We start from the raw sequence: 19,969 nt of genomic DNA, 5'->3' as shown, positions 1-19,969 counted from the left end.
CCATCTGTTCTGCCACTTGATTTTTTTAAAAAATGTATTATTTAATTTGACAAAAATGATATTCCAACTGAAGCACTGAGCAGTATATAAGATATATTAAAATCATCAATAAAAAATTGTAAGTTCAAAAAATAATTAAAACTGACAGTGAAAGAGATTAAAACACGTCAGCATCTATGTGCCTGGACAGACTTGCCTAAACACTTTTATTTTTTTAACAAAATTTATATAGATCGTAGATAAGCATCCTTTATACCTTAGAACCTTTTCTCTTGCATAAATAAGACAAAATGGCATGGGTTGGATCCAACCAAAGTCAGCTGAACCTGACTTTGAAATCAAGTGGTGTTAATTTAAGCCATGATTAACTTGTACCATTGATTTTGACTGAATCCAGCCCCATATTTCTCTTGCTTTTTCTAATCTTTTTTTTCCTGTGCAATTTTTAATTAATAAAATATGTAAGATATGAAGGACTGCATCCAACAGAACTTTCCTCCCTACTCATTAGTCCAACTATTGTAGTCTGAAACGTTTGTGAAGGTAAATTTTCTGCCTGATACTAAGCACCCATAATATAGGCCATGCCAGTTTTAAACTTAAGTAGGTTTACAGGTAACTGACAAGAGATATTCTTTGTCCCAATGTAGACAGACCTTAAGAGTTTCATACCATTATACAATAAAGAACAAACAAGTGGTTGAAATGAGGAATCAATGGAAATGGGGGGGGGGGGGAGATGACACACAACATTATACAATGGAATTTAAGCAATGCCCAATTTAAAAGTCAAGCTTCATAGAATGAACAAAATTTTGCTCCCTTATGTGGAAACAAAACCTAAATAAGACAAAATATCAGGAAACTGGTTTTCCAAAAATTCTGTTATATTTAGGCATTCAAGAAGTTCAACTGCAGATGGATATGCAGCTTTGAAGATTATTCTCAGAAAAATCAACATTTTAATCCTTCCACAAACATAAACCGTCAGTCAAGAAACTGGATGTTGACTTAGGAGTTACTTTTCAAGTTGACATCTGCCATGCAAAAATTAAAGAGAATCTCACAAAGGTATAAAAAACCTCAGTATTAAACAGACATTTGCATCGGCATTATGTATGCATCACTAAGCTACTACATTCACAACTTTGAATCTGAGGTACAAATTTCCTCTGTTTCCTTTCAGTTTCTCATTTGAAAACCACCAGAAGCGTGAATGATCTTTACAAAGAAAAAAGGGGGGAAATGATGGTTCACAAAATAGCCTGTCCATTATTAGTATTATTACATGGCAGAATTATTGTTTTTTGTGAAAGCCTTTTGAGGGGAAAAAGCAATTCTATAATAAATCTCTCCATGCTAAAAGATAGAAAAAAAGGTTTACAGATCAAAGTGACCCTGTTAACTTCGTGAACTATTAAATGCACCAGGATGTGTGTGCCATTTTAAAATGGTGCATATGCCTTTTTTCAGCAGACAGAGCAATGCACAGCCCATTGCCTCATGTCATGCACAAAGCTCCAGATCCATAACAGAGCTCCATGTAAATGTCCACTGCATTTCCTTTCACAGAAGAGGGCAATATATAGTTGCTCACCCGGGATGCGTCACACTCCAGAGACACTGGATTGGGGATTAAATCTGGCAGAATCAAGGTGTCGGCAGTGATTCTATGGCCTGACCACAACAATCCTGCCTCCATGGATAATTGGTTGTAATAGTGAAGGGCACAGCCCACATGGCGGTGTAGCAGCTTCTCACACACTCCAAACCTGCTGCTGCAAGCTTGGCCAAAATGCATGGGAAGCCACTCATAAAACTTTGTGCCACGCCTACAAGGATCGACATCACAAGCTAGTTCACCCACAAGGGTGGCTGTGTATGTAAATCAGGCCTTCCTTGGTCAGTAAAAAGAGAGAAATGCAAGATGGAAATGCCAGATTTGGCAGCATACTAAAGAACAAAAAGACAGGGCAAACTAGTGATAAAAGACAACACTTCTAACATTTCTATTACCGTAATTCATTAATGTTATAACAGTTAATGAAAGTACAGCATCCCCCTTCTTTGATTACTTCATCGTAATATCAAATTCGTGGCAATTTGGGTACAGTGTTTCGCTTGATTAGGAGCTAGGACACTTAATAAGCAGCAAAACAAGGCACTTCCAAGCAGAAGGAGATGGCTATCAGAACTGAGGATCTGATTTATCTGTGGGGCTACAAAGAACTCCACCAATATAATTTGTCAGAGTTTTAGATCCCCAAAGAAGTGCATTTGAAAAGAGAGGATACAACTAGTCAGTAATCAAAGACCAAAGGGGGTCACTTTAAACACACACACACACACACACAGCCCACAAAAGGAAGGAAAGAAGTAATCAAACCTGCTGCAAAACAATGAAAGGTTCTGACTAATGGAATAATGTGTGATGGAACAGGTAGAAATCTGAAAATGCGACAGAAAAGCAGACCTCTTCTTAGAACTAGATGCAGAGTTTGTGCTGACTCCAGGCGGCATGTCGCTATAAAAGGAGTCGGCCTCACCAGGCTTTTTTACATAATCTCCCTGAGGGATTTGTCTAAAGCATAATGAACATTTTCAAGTCAGAAACACACTGAAGGTTAAAAAACAAAAAAAACACATGCATATTCCAAATGTATGTATGTATATATATAAATGTAAATAAATACACACTCATATACATATATATATATAGCACAGGAAAAAGCTTAGAAAGGAGACCATGAAAATTTATCACATAACTATATAAATAAGAGAGAATGGCTACCTGAGAAAATAGGCTTACATTCTGTAATGGGGAAATGCATTCCCTGAGATACTTAAAAGTCTAATTAAGATATACACCCATTTCAGAGTGTGTTTTCCTTAATAGGCCTAAAGGCAACAAGTTTGAACAATTTGATTTAAGAGACACTCAAGAGCGGGGTTAGGTATTGCCACCCTCTACACCCCCAATCGTTCCTTTTCTCCATCTCATGACAGGTTGGAGCAATCAGTAAAGAAGGCCTTGATAATTAATAGGCAATTAAAAAAAAACAAAAACACCCAATATTGTCCAAATATGACATGCGCACAGTGAAGGGGATTTCCTACTGCTGCCAAGCAGTCATAACAAACTTAGTTCCCCATCCCAAATTCAACTAAGGAGTTTCTTGCGTTAAAAAGGATATTCAAGAAATACCAAATCCCACTCTTCAACCCAAGATTCAAACTAATGCAATAGATTATAGATATATACCTACATACACCAGTACAATTTTTGTACTTTCCCTTACAAAAAAATTAGTTTTACACAAAGGGGAAAAAAGATTCCATATCTATGACACTGGACTCCTGTACTTTGAACTGTGATCAAAGAACACTTACAGGATGTTATCTAAGAAAGATTAGACAAACAGAGGTAAGAGTACTTGCTTTTCTAGTTTTCTTGAAGTACAAGATTTTTAATGTCAAACTTAGAGCTAACCCATCAGTGTTTTTTAGAATTTTGTGAGCATGAAAGTGGAAAGGGTATAGAGAACATATTTTTCATAAAGCCAAGTTGCCACCTAACTGCTTACCTTTTTGACACCGTTTGTTTTCTAGTCCTAATGATCACATGCTCAACTGCTACCTGGTGCCATTTTATAGGGAAGCATTGCCCTCAGCTTCAGATGCCAGCACATGGCACCTTCATGAGGCCAAGTCAAACGAAGGACAATGCTGCTGGGCCTTATTCTAGAGCAGGGGTGAGGAGTCAGAGGTCCTCCAGAAGTTGCTGGACTCCAAGACCCATCAACCTCAGCCAGCACAGCCAATGGTGATGGACGCTGTAGTCTAACACCATCCATGAGGTCCCTTAGACCTCCTTTCAAGTTTTTTTTTAATTTGGAAAAAAATATTGTGGCTTAAAAAAACAAGTGCTCAGCACCAGTCAGGAGTGGGATCATACATGGCTATATTAATCTCTCTATTGATTAAAAAGGCAAACATGCAGACAAGTTCATAATGGGAGGGATTAGTGCCCAGGTAATTGGAAAATGCGCCAGTAATCAATGTTATGTACTAAGCAGAATTGAACTGGGTCTGAGGTTAAATTTCAACACTGTGGCTGCAAAGAAAATAAAGGTGTAATTAAAAAAAACCAGCCCACATAGGGCAGGTACAGGGAACCCATGGCCCTCCAGGTGTTGTTAGACTCTAACTCCCATCAGCCCCAGTTAACATGGCCAACGGTCAGTGATGATGGGAGTTGTAGTCCAAAAATATCTGGAGGACCACAGGGTTCTGGTCTCTGCCTTAGGGCTCCACCCTCCTAAAAGAACATATCTCAGAATACAGGAATCCAAGTCTTAAGGGACAACACATTAACACTACAAAGATAGGAGCCATTTAAATTAAATTCATCAGCCCACAGCTCCATGTACACAAAAAACGTTACATTCCTAGCCATACTGATGTCTTTAATATATATATATATATATATCCCAACTAAATAATAAATAGGGATCACATCTGAAGCATTCTGTGACATGTGGCCACACTGCTTTTTCACATACCTCTGTCTTCGATAGTTTCTTACAAGAGGAAGAAAGAGAGATAAGAGAGTGAGTTACCATGTTATACTTGCCATTACTCTACTCAGTGTCATAAGCTGAGAACTGGATCCTAAGAACTCCCAGTGGATTTCCACATGCAGAATGGGAAAGACCCACACCCTCCTTTGGCATCTCCTTGATGCCCCTGAAAAGCCACTTCAGAAAGCTGTGAAACTTTCAGGAACAGCACACAGGACCTGGTGTGGGGGGCTGCAGTTGAAGAGAGGGGGTAGGACCCACCTTTGTGTAGCCCTTAGGATCCAATCCCAAAGATATAAAATAGAAAAGAAACCCTAGCAGAAATTGAGTATTTTTGTCTTTCCCAAGCAATTGGATCATTGCTATGAAAAAGAGCATGACACTGCATACAATGAAGCATCAGTGTTATGTTTGAAATGCATAGGCTGAGTTTAGGAAAGCCCTTTGGAAGAAAATGATGTTTCTTATTTCAAACCCTGCAGACCCTGGGCAATATGAACTCACACACTGACCTGGTTCACATGACACAGTAAGACAAACTATGGCTCGCTGTGTCATGTGAACCCAAGTCAATGGCTTATTAGGCCCACAAAGATGTGGGCTTCCGGAAAGGAGCTTGCAGCCATTTTGCTCCTCCCCAGTCCTTAGCTGAGCTAAGCCACAATTTGACTCATGCTGTCCAAACTCAGGCTTGTTGTGAAACTCCTTCCTCACTAACCATGAGGTTTCTTGCGCAAACCAGATCTATTTTCATTCTCTCCTCATTCAAGGAAAGAGAGCGCAATGTCCTCTGGTACCTTTCAAGAGCTGCCTAACTTCATAAGTAGAGTTAGTATCATTTAACTGACTGTTAAGAAGACCAAACTTTGTTGCTGAGACCAAAAGTTGTTGTTAGGTAGAAACAATGCACAATCTCAGGCTTGGACGTCACAGGAAGTCAAACCCCTCTCAAGCTTTCTGGGGTTGTTTCCCCTCCTCATGCCAGGGTAGGAGTAAGAGGGGGGCACTGAACAGTGTGCACAAAGTATGTGGCTTATTCCCAAAACCTTGGGAGCCTAGCAACCCAGACTTATCAACATGTGTGAATGTGGCCTAGGATCAGTGCATGAGTTCAATAAATTTTATTTTTCCTATCATACATTTCGTTTAGACATGCTGAAACAAAGGTGTGCAGTAAATAATTAAAGATAGAATGTGAGAAAGTTATACTACAAATTAGTAAGACAGGCTGTTACCAGTAAATAATATAATTATTATGGCAAGTTTGACTTAAAGAGTACATCAGCTTTGCTGGCTGGGTCCCTGGATGTCGCTGGACTACAATTCCCAAAATCCCCAGGCAGGATGGCTAGACTTGCTTTACTCAAAGGCTGTCCTCCAGTCCTATGCAGCCTTCAGTCTGCAGATGTTGGACAACAAGTCTTCTGAGTACAGCAAGCCTAGAAAGGCAACTATCTGCAGAGAGGAGAACTGGAAGCGGTTCTGATTAGGAAAACTTCTGATATTCTCTTTTGCCTAAATCATTTGATAATTCACACTGCCAATTCATACTTTATCAAATCATAATAAAGTATAGAGAATCTTATGAAATAAAAAAAATTACCTTTATTAATATAAGATATATATATAATATAAATTACTTACTTGTAACCCCATGCAGTTATGCCCATAATCAGAGCCAACACTAAAATTGTACCAGCGATAGCACCTATAATAATATTTGTGCTAGTGACACCTAGATTAAAAAAAAGAAGGAAACAAGAATCTGAATGTATCTCATTTTGAGGCGAAGGGACACATACATAAAACTACAAAACATTGGTTTTCCTAATACAGTTATTCAGCTAAGTCATACTTGGGAGTAGAGCTATTAAAATCAATAGACATGTCCATTAATATTTAAATGGATTCATTCATAGTATGATATATTTGGAGACAGTCCTAAATTCAGATTGCTTGTTTCATTTTTAGAGGTGTAAAACTTTGGGATAAACACCCTCAGGGAGACATGTAGCAGCAAAGAATAAAGACAATGTGGGCCAACTTAGATGTGTTTCTTTTTTTTTTAGTAAATAGCAGCTGAGTGTATGTATGTCACAATCTGGATCTGAACCCTGGCAAGAGCGGATTCAGCTTTTTGCCCCTGCCACAGCTCTGATCTAGATCACCTTGGGGCTGCACTTTCACTGAAGGAGCAGATGCTTCATCTGAATCCAGCCCTGCCAATGAAAGAACAGTGGCTTGGACTACCTTTTACCAGAAGACAACTATGGCCTTTCCTGGATCAGGATAACTTAACCACAGTTGCCCATGTACTGGTAATCTCAGGGTTGGATTATTGTAATGCTCTCCATGTGAGGTTGCACTTGAGGTTTGTCTGGAGGCTGAAAAATGTAGTGGTCAGGCTGCTTGTGGAGGCAACTGCCACCAGCATATAAAACCTTGTCTGTGGGATATGCAGTGACTGCCAATCTTCTACCAGACCAAGTTCAAGGTCTTGGTACTCCTTGACCATATATAACCATATACCAAGTCAGACGATTGGTCAGTCTAGTTCAATATTGTCTGCAGTGCCCGGAAGTGGCTATTAATGGTTTCATAGTGCAGTTCCTCCACACACACACCCCAATCTAGAGGTGCCTTGGACTCAATGTGGAACCACTGAGTGATGGCCCTTTTTACAAAGAATGACTTCTAAGACAACAGTCTTGTGGCAGGTAGCTGTATTTGATAAACTGGGCTCTGGCCTGTGAAAGTTGTTGCAACGGTACCTATTGGCAAAAGACTCTACTGCTCTGATGGCATGTTAAGTGGAAAATTAATGCCCATGCTTTGAAGTCTGACCCCGAAAGTAGCCTGTGATCATTTCATTAAATTGTAAAACATGCAACTCACCTGGGTTGGGCATAAAATCATCATTTCTTGGTTTCATGATGGGTTTGGCACAGTCCGCACCAGTCCACAGCCCTTCACAGATACACTGTATTTCATTACTGCACACCTATAAAGAATGTAATCTAATATTTAGAAAGCAGTCCTCAAATCTGAATATGCCATCTGAATATATCGCTTTCCTGCTTTTCTACCACTAGGCTACAAAATGCGGCAGATGATTAATTCCAGTGCTTTAAAGTATACTGGATGATTTATTATTCTTATTTGTATGCCACCCTATACCCGTAGGTTCCAGATTGGTTCACATGTATTTACTTTCAGCCTGTTTTACAGCCCTTTTGGAAAAGGCACAGAAAGAACCCTTGCCAGCCAGCCAATATTTACGGAATTAACGTGAAATCACTCCCTCAAGGCACTGCAAAACCTACTCCGTGCCCTGAACAGATGGTGCCTTCTGTACTTCCTGGACAGGAGCTGAAGTTAAAGGATTCTGCAGAAAGGCATCTGTGCTCCCAACATATCCTTCCTTGGCCACAAGGTGTCCCATCTTCTACATAGCCAAGGTCTGCATCTTCCTCTAGCTTGACATGACCCCCGCTGCAAAAGGGCACAAAAAACCTTTGTTAAGTTAGATCCACCAAACTGAAATCCCTTTTTAACAAAACTGCTGTCAAAACATAGAACACTAAGTAACGTTTGTTAATCCTTTTTTCATGGCTAGAAAAAAGCTGACGTTTTCTCACAGTGGATCACGCAAAACTTCAAAAAAAATTCTGACCATTGCTTAAGCAAGCTGGAATTTATGCGACGTTATTTTAAATTTACAGGTGCAACTGCTCTGTATACACATAGCGATGGACATGTGTTGTACTGTTACCTCTCATTATGACAATAACACACAATTCATGTGCTTGGACTGGGTCCTCCCTGTTTAGGATTTGAGAAATTACCTGCAAACAAAGGACTTGTCCACAGCTTGAAGAGAAGTCGATGTGATTTCGCCATCGAGTTCCCCAAGTCTCGGAGTGATAGAAACAATATTAGAGCACAAGAGATATCCACAAAGAACATCCCTGGAAGGAAAGATTAAACAAGGCATTCATTGTTGTTGCTGCTGCTGCTTGAAGTAAAAAAAAAAGGGGGGGGGCTGCCTAAGAGAAATAGGTGATGTTTACTGAACATAAGCAATAGAACACAGAAAACTGCCTTATCCTGAATCAGACCTCAGCATTGTCTACACCACGGTTCCCCAAACGGCCCTCCAGCTGTTTTTGAACTACAACTCCCATCATCCCTAGCTAGCAGGACCAGTGATCAGGGATGATGGGAACTGTAGTCCAAAAACAACTGGAGACCCAAGAACCCTGGTCTACACCAGGGGTGGCCAACTCCCAAGAGATTGCAATCTACTTTCAAAATTAAAATCTGGCAGTGGGCTTTTTAGGGGGAGGGGAGATGCCACGTTTTTTAGGGGGGCAGCTCTTCTGAGGGAGGGGGGAACAAAGGCAGCCACCAACTTTACAATCGCTGGCCAGACAACAGCCTCCGTTTCTAAACTCTGACTTCCCTTCTGCAACAATAGAGGCTAGGAGAGGGGGTGGGGCCAGAAGGGGGCCAACGAATGACCGCGATCTACCTAAACCTTGCAGGGATCGACCAGTAGATCACAACTGACGTGTTGGACATCCCTGGTCTATACCAACAGTCTCCAACCTCTACAGGCCCAGAACCCCCTTGAACCCAAAGCACCTGGGGACCAACAGTACCTCAGGCATTGGTGACTTCATGATTGTATTACTGCAATGCAATCTTTGCAATTAAATCTAAAATTATATTATTATTATTATTATTATTATTATTATTATTATTATTATTATTGATGGTGGTGTTAGATCTGGATATCTGCAAAGGAACATGTCGCTTATAATGTCTGAGAACCACAGGGCTTAAACACGAAGAAAATCAAGGTGCTATCTAAAAAGAATAGTGTTAACTTACTCATTCTTGCACTGTGTCCAAGTATCTTTGTCTCTGCCACAGTTGCCTTTCTCAGTTCCTTCTATATTCAACCTCTCGTAGCAATAGTTATCAGCGACCGTCACATCTTAAGAGCAAGGAAAAAAATAACAGAAACTAATTTCCTTCAATCATGACGCACAAGTTTGTTCTAAAAGGTAAGCACATGTAAACATGGGAAGATTTTGGCCTGATTGAGATCACAATTTATATGCTCTCAACTATTTTTATTATATAAGCACTGAAGATTCTCAGCTAAAGCATCCTTGAAACGTACCAGTGACTGGGGTGGGAGGAAATTGACAGGAAACTAGAATTTGCAAAGGTATTGTACAATTGATAAAGCACTTTGCCTTTAAAATAGTAGAGATCTGTGGTTATAAAGCAGCAGAAACATCTGCTGCTGGAAACTGTAGCAGAATACTGCCTACTCTCTAGCAACCAGACAAAATCTAGAGTGGTTTAGAAATCAACCCATCTTCCCAAATAACTCCGAGAATTACAGCTCTGTGAGGGCAATAGTGGCCTTCTAACAACTCTCAGCAACCCCTAACAAACTAGAGTTCCCAGCATTCCTTGGAGGAAGCCATGACTGTATCATAGTGCTCTAAAAGGATAGTGCTTATGTGGCCCTAATGTTGAATCAGAATATATTATTCTGTAACTTAAATCCATTAGATATAATGCTGTTCTCTGGAGCAGCAAATAGCAAGTCTTTGCCTTCTTCTGTGTGACAGTCCTGATGCCAAGCAAGTGGGTTTCCAGAGGGATACCACTTTAAAAAAAAAAATAATAATTGGAAGCTTAAAAGAGCTTACTCACTTTCTCCCCAGATATATTTACACTGCCTGTCTCTTGTTTTACATCGTCCTCCAAAACAAAGGCCCTGAAGAGAAACCAAAAAAAGGACACATGGTCTATCGTCACTTGACATATTTTCCAAAAATCTATTGCTTAGCTTGTTTCTACATTACTGAGGGGGAAAGGTTATAAAACAGTGGGGGGGGGGGACAACCATAGGTACCAATGGGACATACTGCCAGGTAAGTGTGCTTAGCAGCCTTAATATGCAACTCCATTTTAATATGCAATTTCAAATCTTTGCCAGATCTAAATAAAAAGGTCTTACTATTTAAAAACCTATCCCCCCCTCACCTAACCAACTGAAGTGCAAATTATTGCTATGTATTTGATGTATTAACGTTACATTACAATTGTCTATCTGCCCCTAATGTGATATGCAAGAAACAAAGTGAACAAGAAACCAAACATATAATATATGCACATATATTTAAAAGGAAGGGGTGGGGAAGAGACACGATCCTGGCACGAGATTCTGCAGCACATGTTTAGAATCACAGATTCCAGCGTCCCAAATGAGTCCTTTAATAGACGTCTGTGAAGAGACTAGCTTTTATCTGCTCAAGCCTATCTTACGCAAGTTATCAAATGAAACACTGTACATACCTCTTCGTTATCGCATGAATACCCATCCATTTTGTGCAGATTTGGAGAGCACTAAAGAAAAAGCAGAAGGAACCATATGATAAACTAGACAAGAGTTTTTAAAGCTGTACTGCAGTGTCTAAAATTAATGCAAATGCAGCTTTTAAAACTTTCCTTCGATTGGACATTGCCTCCTGTCTCCCAAAATTGTTTTGTTCAAGTGGGTATTAACTGCATGTCCAGATTTTGCAAACCTCTCTCTCTCTCTGAACGTAAGAAGCTGCCTTATACAGAGTCAGACCAATGGTCCCTCTAGCTCCATATTGCCTACACTAGCTGGCAGCATCTCTCCAGGGCTTCTGGCAGGAGCCTCTCCCAATGCTAACCTGGAGACGCCAGGGATTAAACCAGGGACCTTCTACATGCCAAGCAGACGTTCTGTTGCTATACTGAGCTATAGCCTTCTAGTCGCTCATTTTGAAACTTTACCTGATTAGAGTCTCCTGTGCAACTCTCTGCAATATCGCAATCATTCACAGCTTCTCTGCATACAACTCCTTTGGCTTCAAACTGAAAAAGAAACATTAAATATCTGAGCAGATCTATAACCTTTTGACAGTTCAAGTCAAAATACCACACACACAAAAATATTTTCTTCTTCTGTTCTTGGAATCGGGTTTAATTGGGGGTTCTCAATATGCTACTGACAAAATTCAAATGTCCAAGTACAATAATGAAGGTTACAATTACATGCCACGATATTTATAAACGGCACAACCCCTGTGATTAGTGGCCCATCTAAAGGAGGGAAGCAGTTTAAAGAAGCAGATTCCAGCTAAACTTAGGAGAAACAGACTGAAGCAGCCTGCCTCAGGAGGTGGTGAGCTCCGCTTTGCCGGAGGTACTTAGGCTAAGGATGGCTGGCCATCTGTCATGGATAACTGAAGCTGCATCCTCCGTTGCAGATCCTACAGCGAGAACTGGGTTTGGCTGCATGACCTCCAAGGCCCCTTCCAGCTATAACACCATTTCATTCTGTGCTATAGTTTCTCTTTTAATATCTTCTCAGCTGGCGGACTTGTAAACAGACAAGTGTTTGAAAACAGGACATACTGCACTACGTCCTGCAGATGAAACTGACTGCGAAGGAAACATTGGGATTCTTTTTGTTAAGCTTTCAGAAAATGAGTCGATTCTGCTGGTAATCAAAAGTAGGCATAACTACATAGCAGCAGGCTTTTAAACGGTCTTTTTAAAAAATAAATAAATAAATAAAAATCCTTCACTTAAATACGCACCTGACATTTTTTACAGCAAAGTCCATTACTGCATTCGGAGTTAGCCGTTAGACTACAGGAATTACAGCAATCTCCACCTTCAGCACGACATTCCTGAGGAGTGGAAGCAATTGGAAAACAGCAGTTTGACAAGTGCATTTCTTCAAAACTACCTGTGCCTTCACCTAACACTCTATAGTGCGCATAATGCAAACTTCAGATTAAAAAAATCAATCAATCAATCAATCAATCAATCAATCAATAATCTGATGGCCTTGGGAGAAGCCTACACTCTGGCATCTACTGAGAAACATGCTCTGAGCATGATGAACATTGGATACACCCCAGAGTCTTCTTTTCTTCTTTTTACACTTGCTTGGTACATTGCAAGCAGAACCAAAGTACCTCCACCAGCACCACTGCGCATGCATAAATGCACAGTTAATGTGCAGCTTGCTTCCCTCACCAAGTGATTGGCGAGGAGGACAATGCAAACAGTAAGCCTGCCTCCTTAAGGCAGTTTCTCTTCTTCTTCTTTAATGAGTTGTCTAATTTGGAAAGGAACTGATGCCCCGGGCAAACTATTCATTGCATGACTTACGGTCGCAGTACCACAGTCACATTCTTCTCCAGCTTCAACAAAGCCATTGCCACATTCTGGAGGATCGAGAAGCTGCGATGAAAAATAAATAAGGAAGACAGGATAAAAATGGCAAGTGTGGGGTTGCATTATTTGGCCTACAGTCGTATTCATATGTTTAGGTGGAGGAGCTCTCAAGAATATGCAAGCTATAGCTATCACCCCTGGAGTCCGGGGGTGTGAAACATTTTTCAGCCCAGGGACCACGTTCCCTTCTGGACAAGCTTCCAAAGGCCAGGTTCAAGTGGTGGGGAGTGCCTAAGGCTGAGGCAACCGATGTAAATTTTACATTTGTACAGCAGGATGCCTGCTACACACATTCACACACTTCTCCGTCCTCCATCCAGACAAGCAAGGGTTCAAGGGTTGTTCAAATACACTGAGTAGGAAACAGGGGCTGTGGAAAGTTCAGGGGGCAGCTAGGGCTGGACATGAGGTTTCGCACCGCTGCCATAGGTAACTAGTTCTCCTGTCTAATGTGTCTGTGCACATGGAGCATGGCACTGTTCATGCATCAGCCAGGGGTGAAGCTTGTGCATGCATTGTCACCCAGGGGCTGTGACTACCACTTGTTTTCAATAGCCGCTTCACATATTTACATTCCTATTAAACATATTTACAATGCCTAAAAAGGCTTGTGTGAGTCACATCTACAGTGACATACAGAAAAGAAAATGAAGCAAACATCTTTCCAATGTTACGCACTAAATTATCCCACTGTATACAAAGAGAGTCGTTTGTGGTTGCATCTTTGCAATGCCTTTTCATTTTTAAACAACCATTTTATTCTGGCTGCTGCTCTTTGTGGCAGCTTAGGTTGGACAGTGTTCTCGAAGCTACTAACATGAGTTTGACCAAACTGTGGGAGGCAGGGAAAGACAGAAGTGCTTGGCGTGCTCTGGTCCGTGGGGACACGAAGAGTCGGACATGACTAAGCGACTAAACAACAACAAAGCGTTTGGGGGTTTAACTGCTGGTCCTGTGTCCTTGGCTGATTTGGTTACTGTTGTTGTTTTATAGCATTTTCATTTTTAAATATTGCAAGAAGGGAAGGACATAAATGCTTAACTTTTTTTTTGCTGTCTGTTATAGTAGTGATGCTAGGGAAATGACTTACAATAGTTGGAAGAAGTCTTTAAAATATTTCAATTGCACCTTAATCCTAAACTCTTTTAACTTCCTTAAAACTCTGCTGTTTCAACTTCAGTACAGCATGTGCAGATTATTATTCATTATTTAAAATATTTTTACCCTGCCTTTCTCTTAAAGAGAAACCCAAGGAAACTCTCAACAAACTTTTAAACAAATCCATAAAACACCACATTAAAAAGCACTCCTAGAGACAGGGGGAGGCAGCAGATTAAATTTCAGGAGATGAAAAACCAGGGAGCTCTGAATCCCAATGCTGTGATGAAAAGCAAAGCCAAAATTAAATATATGCAGATTTACTTAAAAATAGACTGCTGTAGAGGAATCCCTGAATAAAGGGGGATTGCTCATCCCCATCTGTCACAGGATATTCTAAGAGTCCTCGCCCCCTACATATGCTCTGTGTCCAGTTAAGTGGAGCACTAAACAAAGCAAACAACCTCTACTACGGAAAGTGATCCTTACGCCCAATGTGTTGTAGAAACAAGTCAATGCACAGTTTTGTTTTTAAAATGCTCCAAAACAAAAAAGACACTTCAAGCTTCTCATCCAGTCCAGCAACGTTTTGGAAGGTCACAGATTGCCCACAGCCAATTTGGAAAGAATAAGGTAATATATAGACAGGTGGGTTTGCCAAGAAGCATTTCAATACAAATGATTGGGAGGACACTGAGCTGAGCATCTGAGTAGACAGAATAATAAAACGTTACTTTCCTCTGGTGTCAAACCGCTATTACCTTGGTAGGCTTGTTGTAAAGGCAGGCTCCACCTCCGTTATTTAAAAATTCGTGGTACTCCTCAACATCACATTTGGAGAACTTGGTTGGAAGGTAATAGCTGCATCAAAGGGGGAAGCAGGTTATTTCATGACCCACCAATGGATTCATAAACGTTCTGGAAGGACTTCTATTGGACTGAAAGTGCTTCCACTGGAAGGAATATTTTTGCCAGTTATTTCCTTAAGCTATTTTATTGCTAATTAAAACCAGTAGGAAGAATTGTCATTGAAATGACTCTTGTGCTTTCTCCAGTGATGCCCTAGATAATCTCATTAGCTTTTGCCTTTCCCCAGCTTCTGCTGTTCATATTTGCAAATTATCTGGAGCACCGAGGAATACAAAATAATAAGGAATAGAGTTGAGAAACTTCACACGGATGTACAGTAAAGGTAAAGGGACCCCTGACCATTAGGTCCAGTCGTGGCCGACTCTGGGGTTGCGGCGCTCATCTCGCTTTATTGGCCGAGGGAGACAGCGTACAGCTTCCAGGTCATGTGGCCAGCATGACTAAGCCGCTTCTGGCGAACCAGAGCAGCACACGTAAACACCGTTTACCTTCCTGCTGGAGAGGTACCTATTTATCTACTTGCACTTTGATGTGCTTTCAAACTGCTAGGTTGGCAGGAGCAGGGACCGAGCAACGGGAGCTCACCTTGTCGCGGGGATTCGAACCGCAGACCTTCTGATCGGCAAGTCATAGGCTCTGTGGTTTAACCCACAGCGCCACCCGCGTCCCCAGATGTACAGTACTCAGTAAACTGGTACTGCCTATGTGCCTACATATTTCATGTTTAAAACTCAAGGAGAACAGCAGCTATGAGAAAATTGTGGCTTATTAGGTGGGCCAAAAACATAATTTTCGTTTAGCTTCCATCATGAATGCGCTTAGGGAGAATGAGTAGCCTAGAGGAGAGTTGTGTGTTCAATATGAAGCATGTCACTGATGCTTTTGTTTTCACTTCTGCAAGCTCAATGGAAAAACAGGCCAAGAATTCAGCTACCTTGGTCTACCCAGCCAGTAGGAGCTGAACCAGTTCAGATTTTGATATGCTGGGCAGGCAACGGTTTGTATCCAAATTAGTACTAAGATAAAGTCGCTTAGGGGATGTGGGTGGCGCTGTGGGTTAAACCACAGAGCCTAGGACTTGCCGATCAGAAGGGCGGTGGTTCAAATCCCCGCAACGGGGTGAGCTCCCGTTGCTCGGTCCCTGCTCCTGCCCACCTAGCAGTTCGAGAGCACGTCAAAGTGCAAGTAGATAAATAGGTGCTGCTCCGCCGGGAAGGTAAACGGCATTGCCGTGCCCTGCTCTGGTTCGGCAGAAATGGCTTAGTCATGCTGGCCACATGACTGGACCTAATGGTCAGGGGTCCCTTTACCTTTAAAGTTACTTTGCAGTGTACTTGTTCTGCTGGTGAAAAGATTGGCGCCACCAGAATACTGTTGCACACAAGAATGCACAAGCAGGTTGCAAGTAACTTTGTGTAAGAGTTTGTGTAATCTGTTGAGCGACTGGTTTCTGCTAGTGCAGCTGATGCACTAGTGGATTCCTCTGTTGTGCAACATTAGAATTCACAGTAAGACGTGACATGGCAGAAGTCTATGGAAATATGTAGGGCACAGGAGAAGCGGATAGAGAACTTTTTTTCACTCTCCCTGTCATAGCATTAGAACTCATGGACATCCAAAAAAGCTGAAATATTCAGGGCAGACAAAAGGAAGTGCTTCTTTATACAGCACATTGTCACACTGTGGAATCTGCTCTCACAAGGCGCTGTGATGGCCACCGACTTGCATGGCTCTAAAGGAAGATTAGACAAATGGAGGATGAGGCTATCAGTCACAACTTGACACAATGGCTATGTTGGAGGTGGTTTGCTTCTGAATACCAGTTGCTTCCCGCATGCATCTGGTTGGCCACTGTGAGAACAAGATGCTGTACAATATGAGCCATTGCCCTGATCCAGCAGGCAAGCTGTTATCTTCCTAATGAGACACACGGACTCAATGGGTGGCAGTCAATGCTAGTCCTACTCAGAATAGACCCACTGAAGTTAATGGATATGATTAACTTATGTTTATGTATTTTAATGGGTCTACTCTGAGTAGGACTTAGCTGAACGCACCCCGTTGTCAATTTGACAATGTGCATCAATTTGCTGTCAGCCGATTCAGGTGCACAGCTCCATTTAATGCTATTTATTAGGTACAGCTTCCTCCAACCGTCCCCACCTCCTAATCTAGATTTTTGCTGCACTGAAGTCTTTCAAAAGAAATACCTTACCCAGTATCTCCCATTATGCAGCCAGACCATGTGTCCTCACACTTACACTCACCTAAAATAAAATAAAATAAAATAAATTACACACTCTTGTTTTTCCCCCCTTTGGAAATAATCTAAATATGGGGGGGGGGGGACATATTAGGAGAAACAAATAAGAAGTAAGGAAGAACACACAATACTTATAAATAATGCCAACCAAAAGGAGTTCTATAATACCAAAGTAAGCCGTGAGTAAGGGCATTTCTCATCTTTAAATGTATCATTCCAGAAATCTACAAAAAAAAGATCACTGCAAAACAAACCTTCATGGGTTTGGCTCTCACAAGCATGTATGGAGTAAATAAGTTTTAATGTCGTGTCCCGTATCTGACAGGAGAGGAGAAAGACTTCCCCACCACCAGCCAGGTCATGAGGTGCAGATGTGGCCAATTGCAAAAGATCTGCATTTAATTTGCATATAATTACCATAGGATAATTGCCACAGTTAGACCAAAACTGTATCCCTGATTCGTTATTTAACAAACAATGCAATTCCAGAGAGTTCAGATGCATTCTTAGGAACATCTTTCCAAATTTCCTTTTCCTTCTGAAAAATAATATATTATTACAATGACCGAGAAAGAGAAAAGGAGAGACTGGGGCAAAGGTAGGGGGCATGAGAATACATCTGCCCTCCTGGGGGGGGGGGGTAAATAAATAAGCATTTTTTTTTAAAGGAAACCATCAACCAAACTAACTTACCACTCTGCAATTTTCTTTTGTCTGAGAAAATGCCAAGATTGTGAGCTAAGGACTGCGCCAACGTTACTGACATTAAATCCGGCTTTCCAAACTGAAAGAGAAACAAGAGACGCAACAGCTTGGAGAGGGGAAAAGAAAATCAATTTACAAGTGTTTTATAAATTTTAAAAGAATTGTCCTGAAGCGAAAGATGAGATTTGCAGAGGCTTGTTCCATTTACTTCCCGTGAACCGTAGGGGAATAGCAAGCTGGCTGAAAGTTGCAACGCATAGGCCAAATAACAGGTAAAACATTTGCCCTTAAATGACTAGAGAAGACATCCCATACAAAACAAGTTCATCTATAGCATTAAACTTTATTATAGGATATTAATAATAAAAATCCAGTGTGGGGTTGGGGAAGTGTAGCTAGACTGAGACTGTAGCATGGGGGGGGGGAGAGAGAGAAGGGTTTTAATCTTTTCCCCATCCCATGTTCTGACTGGTACCAAGGGGAGCTTTCTTCCCATTGTGACAGGGCAGGGTGGGTCACACAGCACTGTGCCATGAGAGCTGAACCAGACATGGGTTTTCACAAAAACATTTCTGCATAGCCCTTTTGTGTTCCTAGAGGCATTTGGACCTACTTCGTTTACACCACCACCTTTCAGAAGTGAACAAATACCACCAATGTAGGCTGCCCCACTGCGACTGCTCTGAAACTGGCTCCCCCTTTAAAGAAAAACAACAGAAACGATAGTGAGAAAAGCACAAAGCGGCAATTTAGAAACCACGGCATTTTCAAACAACAAGCATTAGCTTAGGATTCAGGAGATATAAAACACGTATGCTTGTTTGTGAAGTTCCCGCTTCTGAGTCAGCACAGTGATTTGGAGGCAGTGGGGAGAAGGAAAGAGAGCAGGAAGCCACAGCCTTAAAAAGGAAGCTACCATGAATTTGAAACAACATGGAAACGATTTGAAAAGAGATGATCCACACAGATCAGGCTCCTTCAGTCTCATGCCCCCCAGATGTTTCGGAGTATAAATCTCATGCATTCCGGCTGTCTGGGGCTAATGGGAGCACTCAAAAACACCTGGCATCAGGGGAGGCTAACACAGATCCAGTAGGAATTGGGTGCTTTCAAGCGAGGTGCCCAAATCGTGGCACAACTGCCTTGGGGACAGCATTAGAGAGATCCTACACCTTAAAGTGCAAGTCAACTAAGACAGACAAGAGGAGCTCGTCTTATGCCTTGTTTACTCCCTTGGAAAATAAGGCACAAGGATACTAGAGGGGTGCAAACATAAATCCAGATTTAAATATTTGTGGGGGGAAATCAGTGGGGTTGGCTGAGATAAGGCCTCCTTGACTTTCCTGGTTTTACTTCTGCAGTCCGCACTGAAGATGGCATCAAGAGAAGGCTGAGGTAATATTTAAAAATGGACGTGACCATTTTAGGTGTGTCCAATATATGCATGCTCGCACACACGAGCATTGCACCAAACCTAGAAGTGACCAGAAAACATCACAAAAATGGGTGGAACAGGGTGGGGGCAGAACGGGGCGGCCTTACACGGGCCCCACCAATGCACGCAAGGGTCCAGAATGTAATCCCTATGCAAATCGGTTGCTGTCTGTAAATGTGGGTTGAATAACCCATTCACTGCCTTAAAAGCAAAATTCCTCAGACTACAATGAATGTGTGCTCAAATCACTTCTACCACACTTAAAATCCCATCTCTGTTTTAATATTTCTGAAAATAGATGGCGTTTAAGGTCAATTGAGTTGGTTTAAACATGGGTCTGCCCTAATAATGTGTAAAGTGTGTGTTACAGTACACAGCGCATTTGGACATCATGTAAAATGTTTGGCTGTGTTCTGATGAAACACAAGACATTACATGAACAAAGCCTCAAACTCCTTTTTAGTCTCGTTTTCAACTAGCCACAGTTACTCAATCAGACAAATTGTGGTTAGCCTTAACTGTAGTTTAGGGAAAACAAGTTAATCTTGGTTTACAATCCTGGTTTGCTTCCCAAAATCATTTTTTAAGATTAAACAGAGTTTGAGGTTTGGACGTAACAATAAACCACTGAATTAAAAATGGAAACGATAGCTTCTGATCACCTCAAGGCCATATCTGAGGAGAAGGGGAAAGTGGAGCGTGCACATACCCAAGGCT

At 41.4% G+C, this 19,969-nt stretch overlaps 1 protein-coding gene across 15 annotated transcripts in view; it reads right to left on the bottom strand.

Moving 5' to 3' along the window:
• The window catches only part of ADAM22 (ADAM metallopeptidase domain 22), a 118,834-nt gene that overhangs the window by 20,980 nt on the left and 77,885 nt on the right, over nucleotides 1–19,969 (bottom strand). For 7 of the 15 annotated variants that reach the window (XM_083704707.1, XM_083704716.1, XM_083704718.1 and 4 more), the window contains exons 12-27: nucleotides 18,431–18,515; nucleotides 17,806–17,896; nucleotides 17,065–17,116; nucleotides 14,741–14,840; nucleotides 12,816–12,887; nucleotides 12,236–12,328; nucleotides 11,427–11,507; nucleotides 10,959–11,009; nucleotides 10,314–10,377; nucleotides 9,474–9,579; nucleotides 8,426–8,548; nucleotides 7,904–8,072; nucleotides 7,476–7,581; nucleotides 6,225–6,315; nucleotides 4,563–4,580; nucleotides 2,387–2,581 (exon numbers count right to left, since the gene is read on the bottom strand). In XM_083704707.1, the coding sequence (XP_083560833.1) occupies nucleotides 2,387–2,581; nucleotides 4,563–4,580; nucleotides 6,225–6,315; nucleotides 7,476–7,581; nucleotides 7,904–8,072; nucleotides 8,426–8,548; nucleotides 9,474–9,579; nucleotides 10,314–10,377; nucleotides 10,959–11,009; nucleotides 11,427–11,507; nucleotides 12,236–12,328; nucleotides 12,816–12,887; nucleotides 14,741–14,840; nucleotides 17,065–17,116; nucleotides 17,806–17,896; nucleotides 18,431–18,515 (1,497 nt within the window). The remainder of the gene's footprint in view (nucleotides 1–2,386; nucleotides 2,582–4,562; nucleotides 4,581–6,224; nucleotides 6,316–7,475; nucleotides 7,582–7,903; nucleotides 8,073–8,425; nucleotides 8,549–9,473; nucleotides 9,580–10,313; nucleotides 10,378–10,958; nucleotides 11,010–11,426; nucleotides 11,508–12,235; nucleotides 12,329–12,815; nucleotides 12,888–14,740; nucleotides 14,841–17,064; nucleotides 17,117–17,805; nucleotides 17,897–18,430; nucleotides 18,516–19,969) is intronic. The other 8 variants (XR_014556572.1, XM_083704708.1, XM_083704711.1 and 5 more) reach the window with 3 other exon arrangements.

This window comes from Podarcis gaigeae (genome assembly GCF_964106915.1).
Source record: "Podarcis gaigeae genome assembly, chromosome: 12".
Classification (NCBI taxonomy): domain Eukaryota; kingdom Metazoa; phylum Chordata; class Lepidosauria; order Squamata; family Lacertidae; genus Podarcis; species Podarcis gaigeae.
The sequence above is the reverse complement of the archived record's forward strand: the minus strand, read 5'-3'. Positions and strand labels throughout refer to the sequence as shown.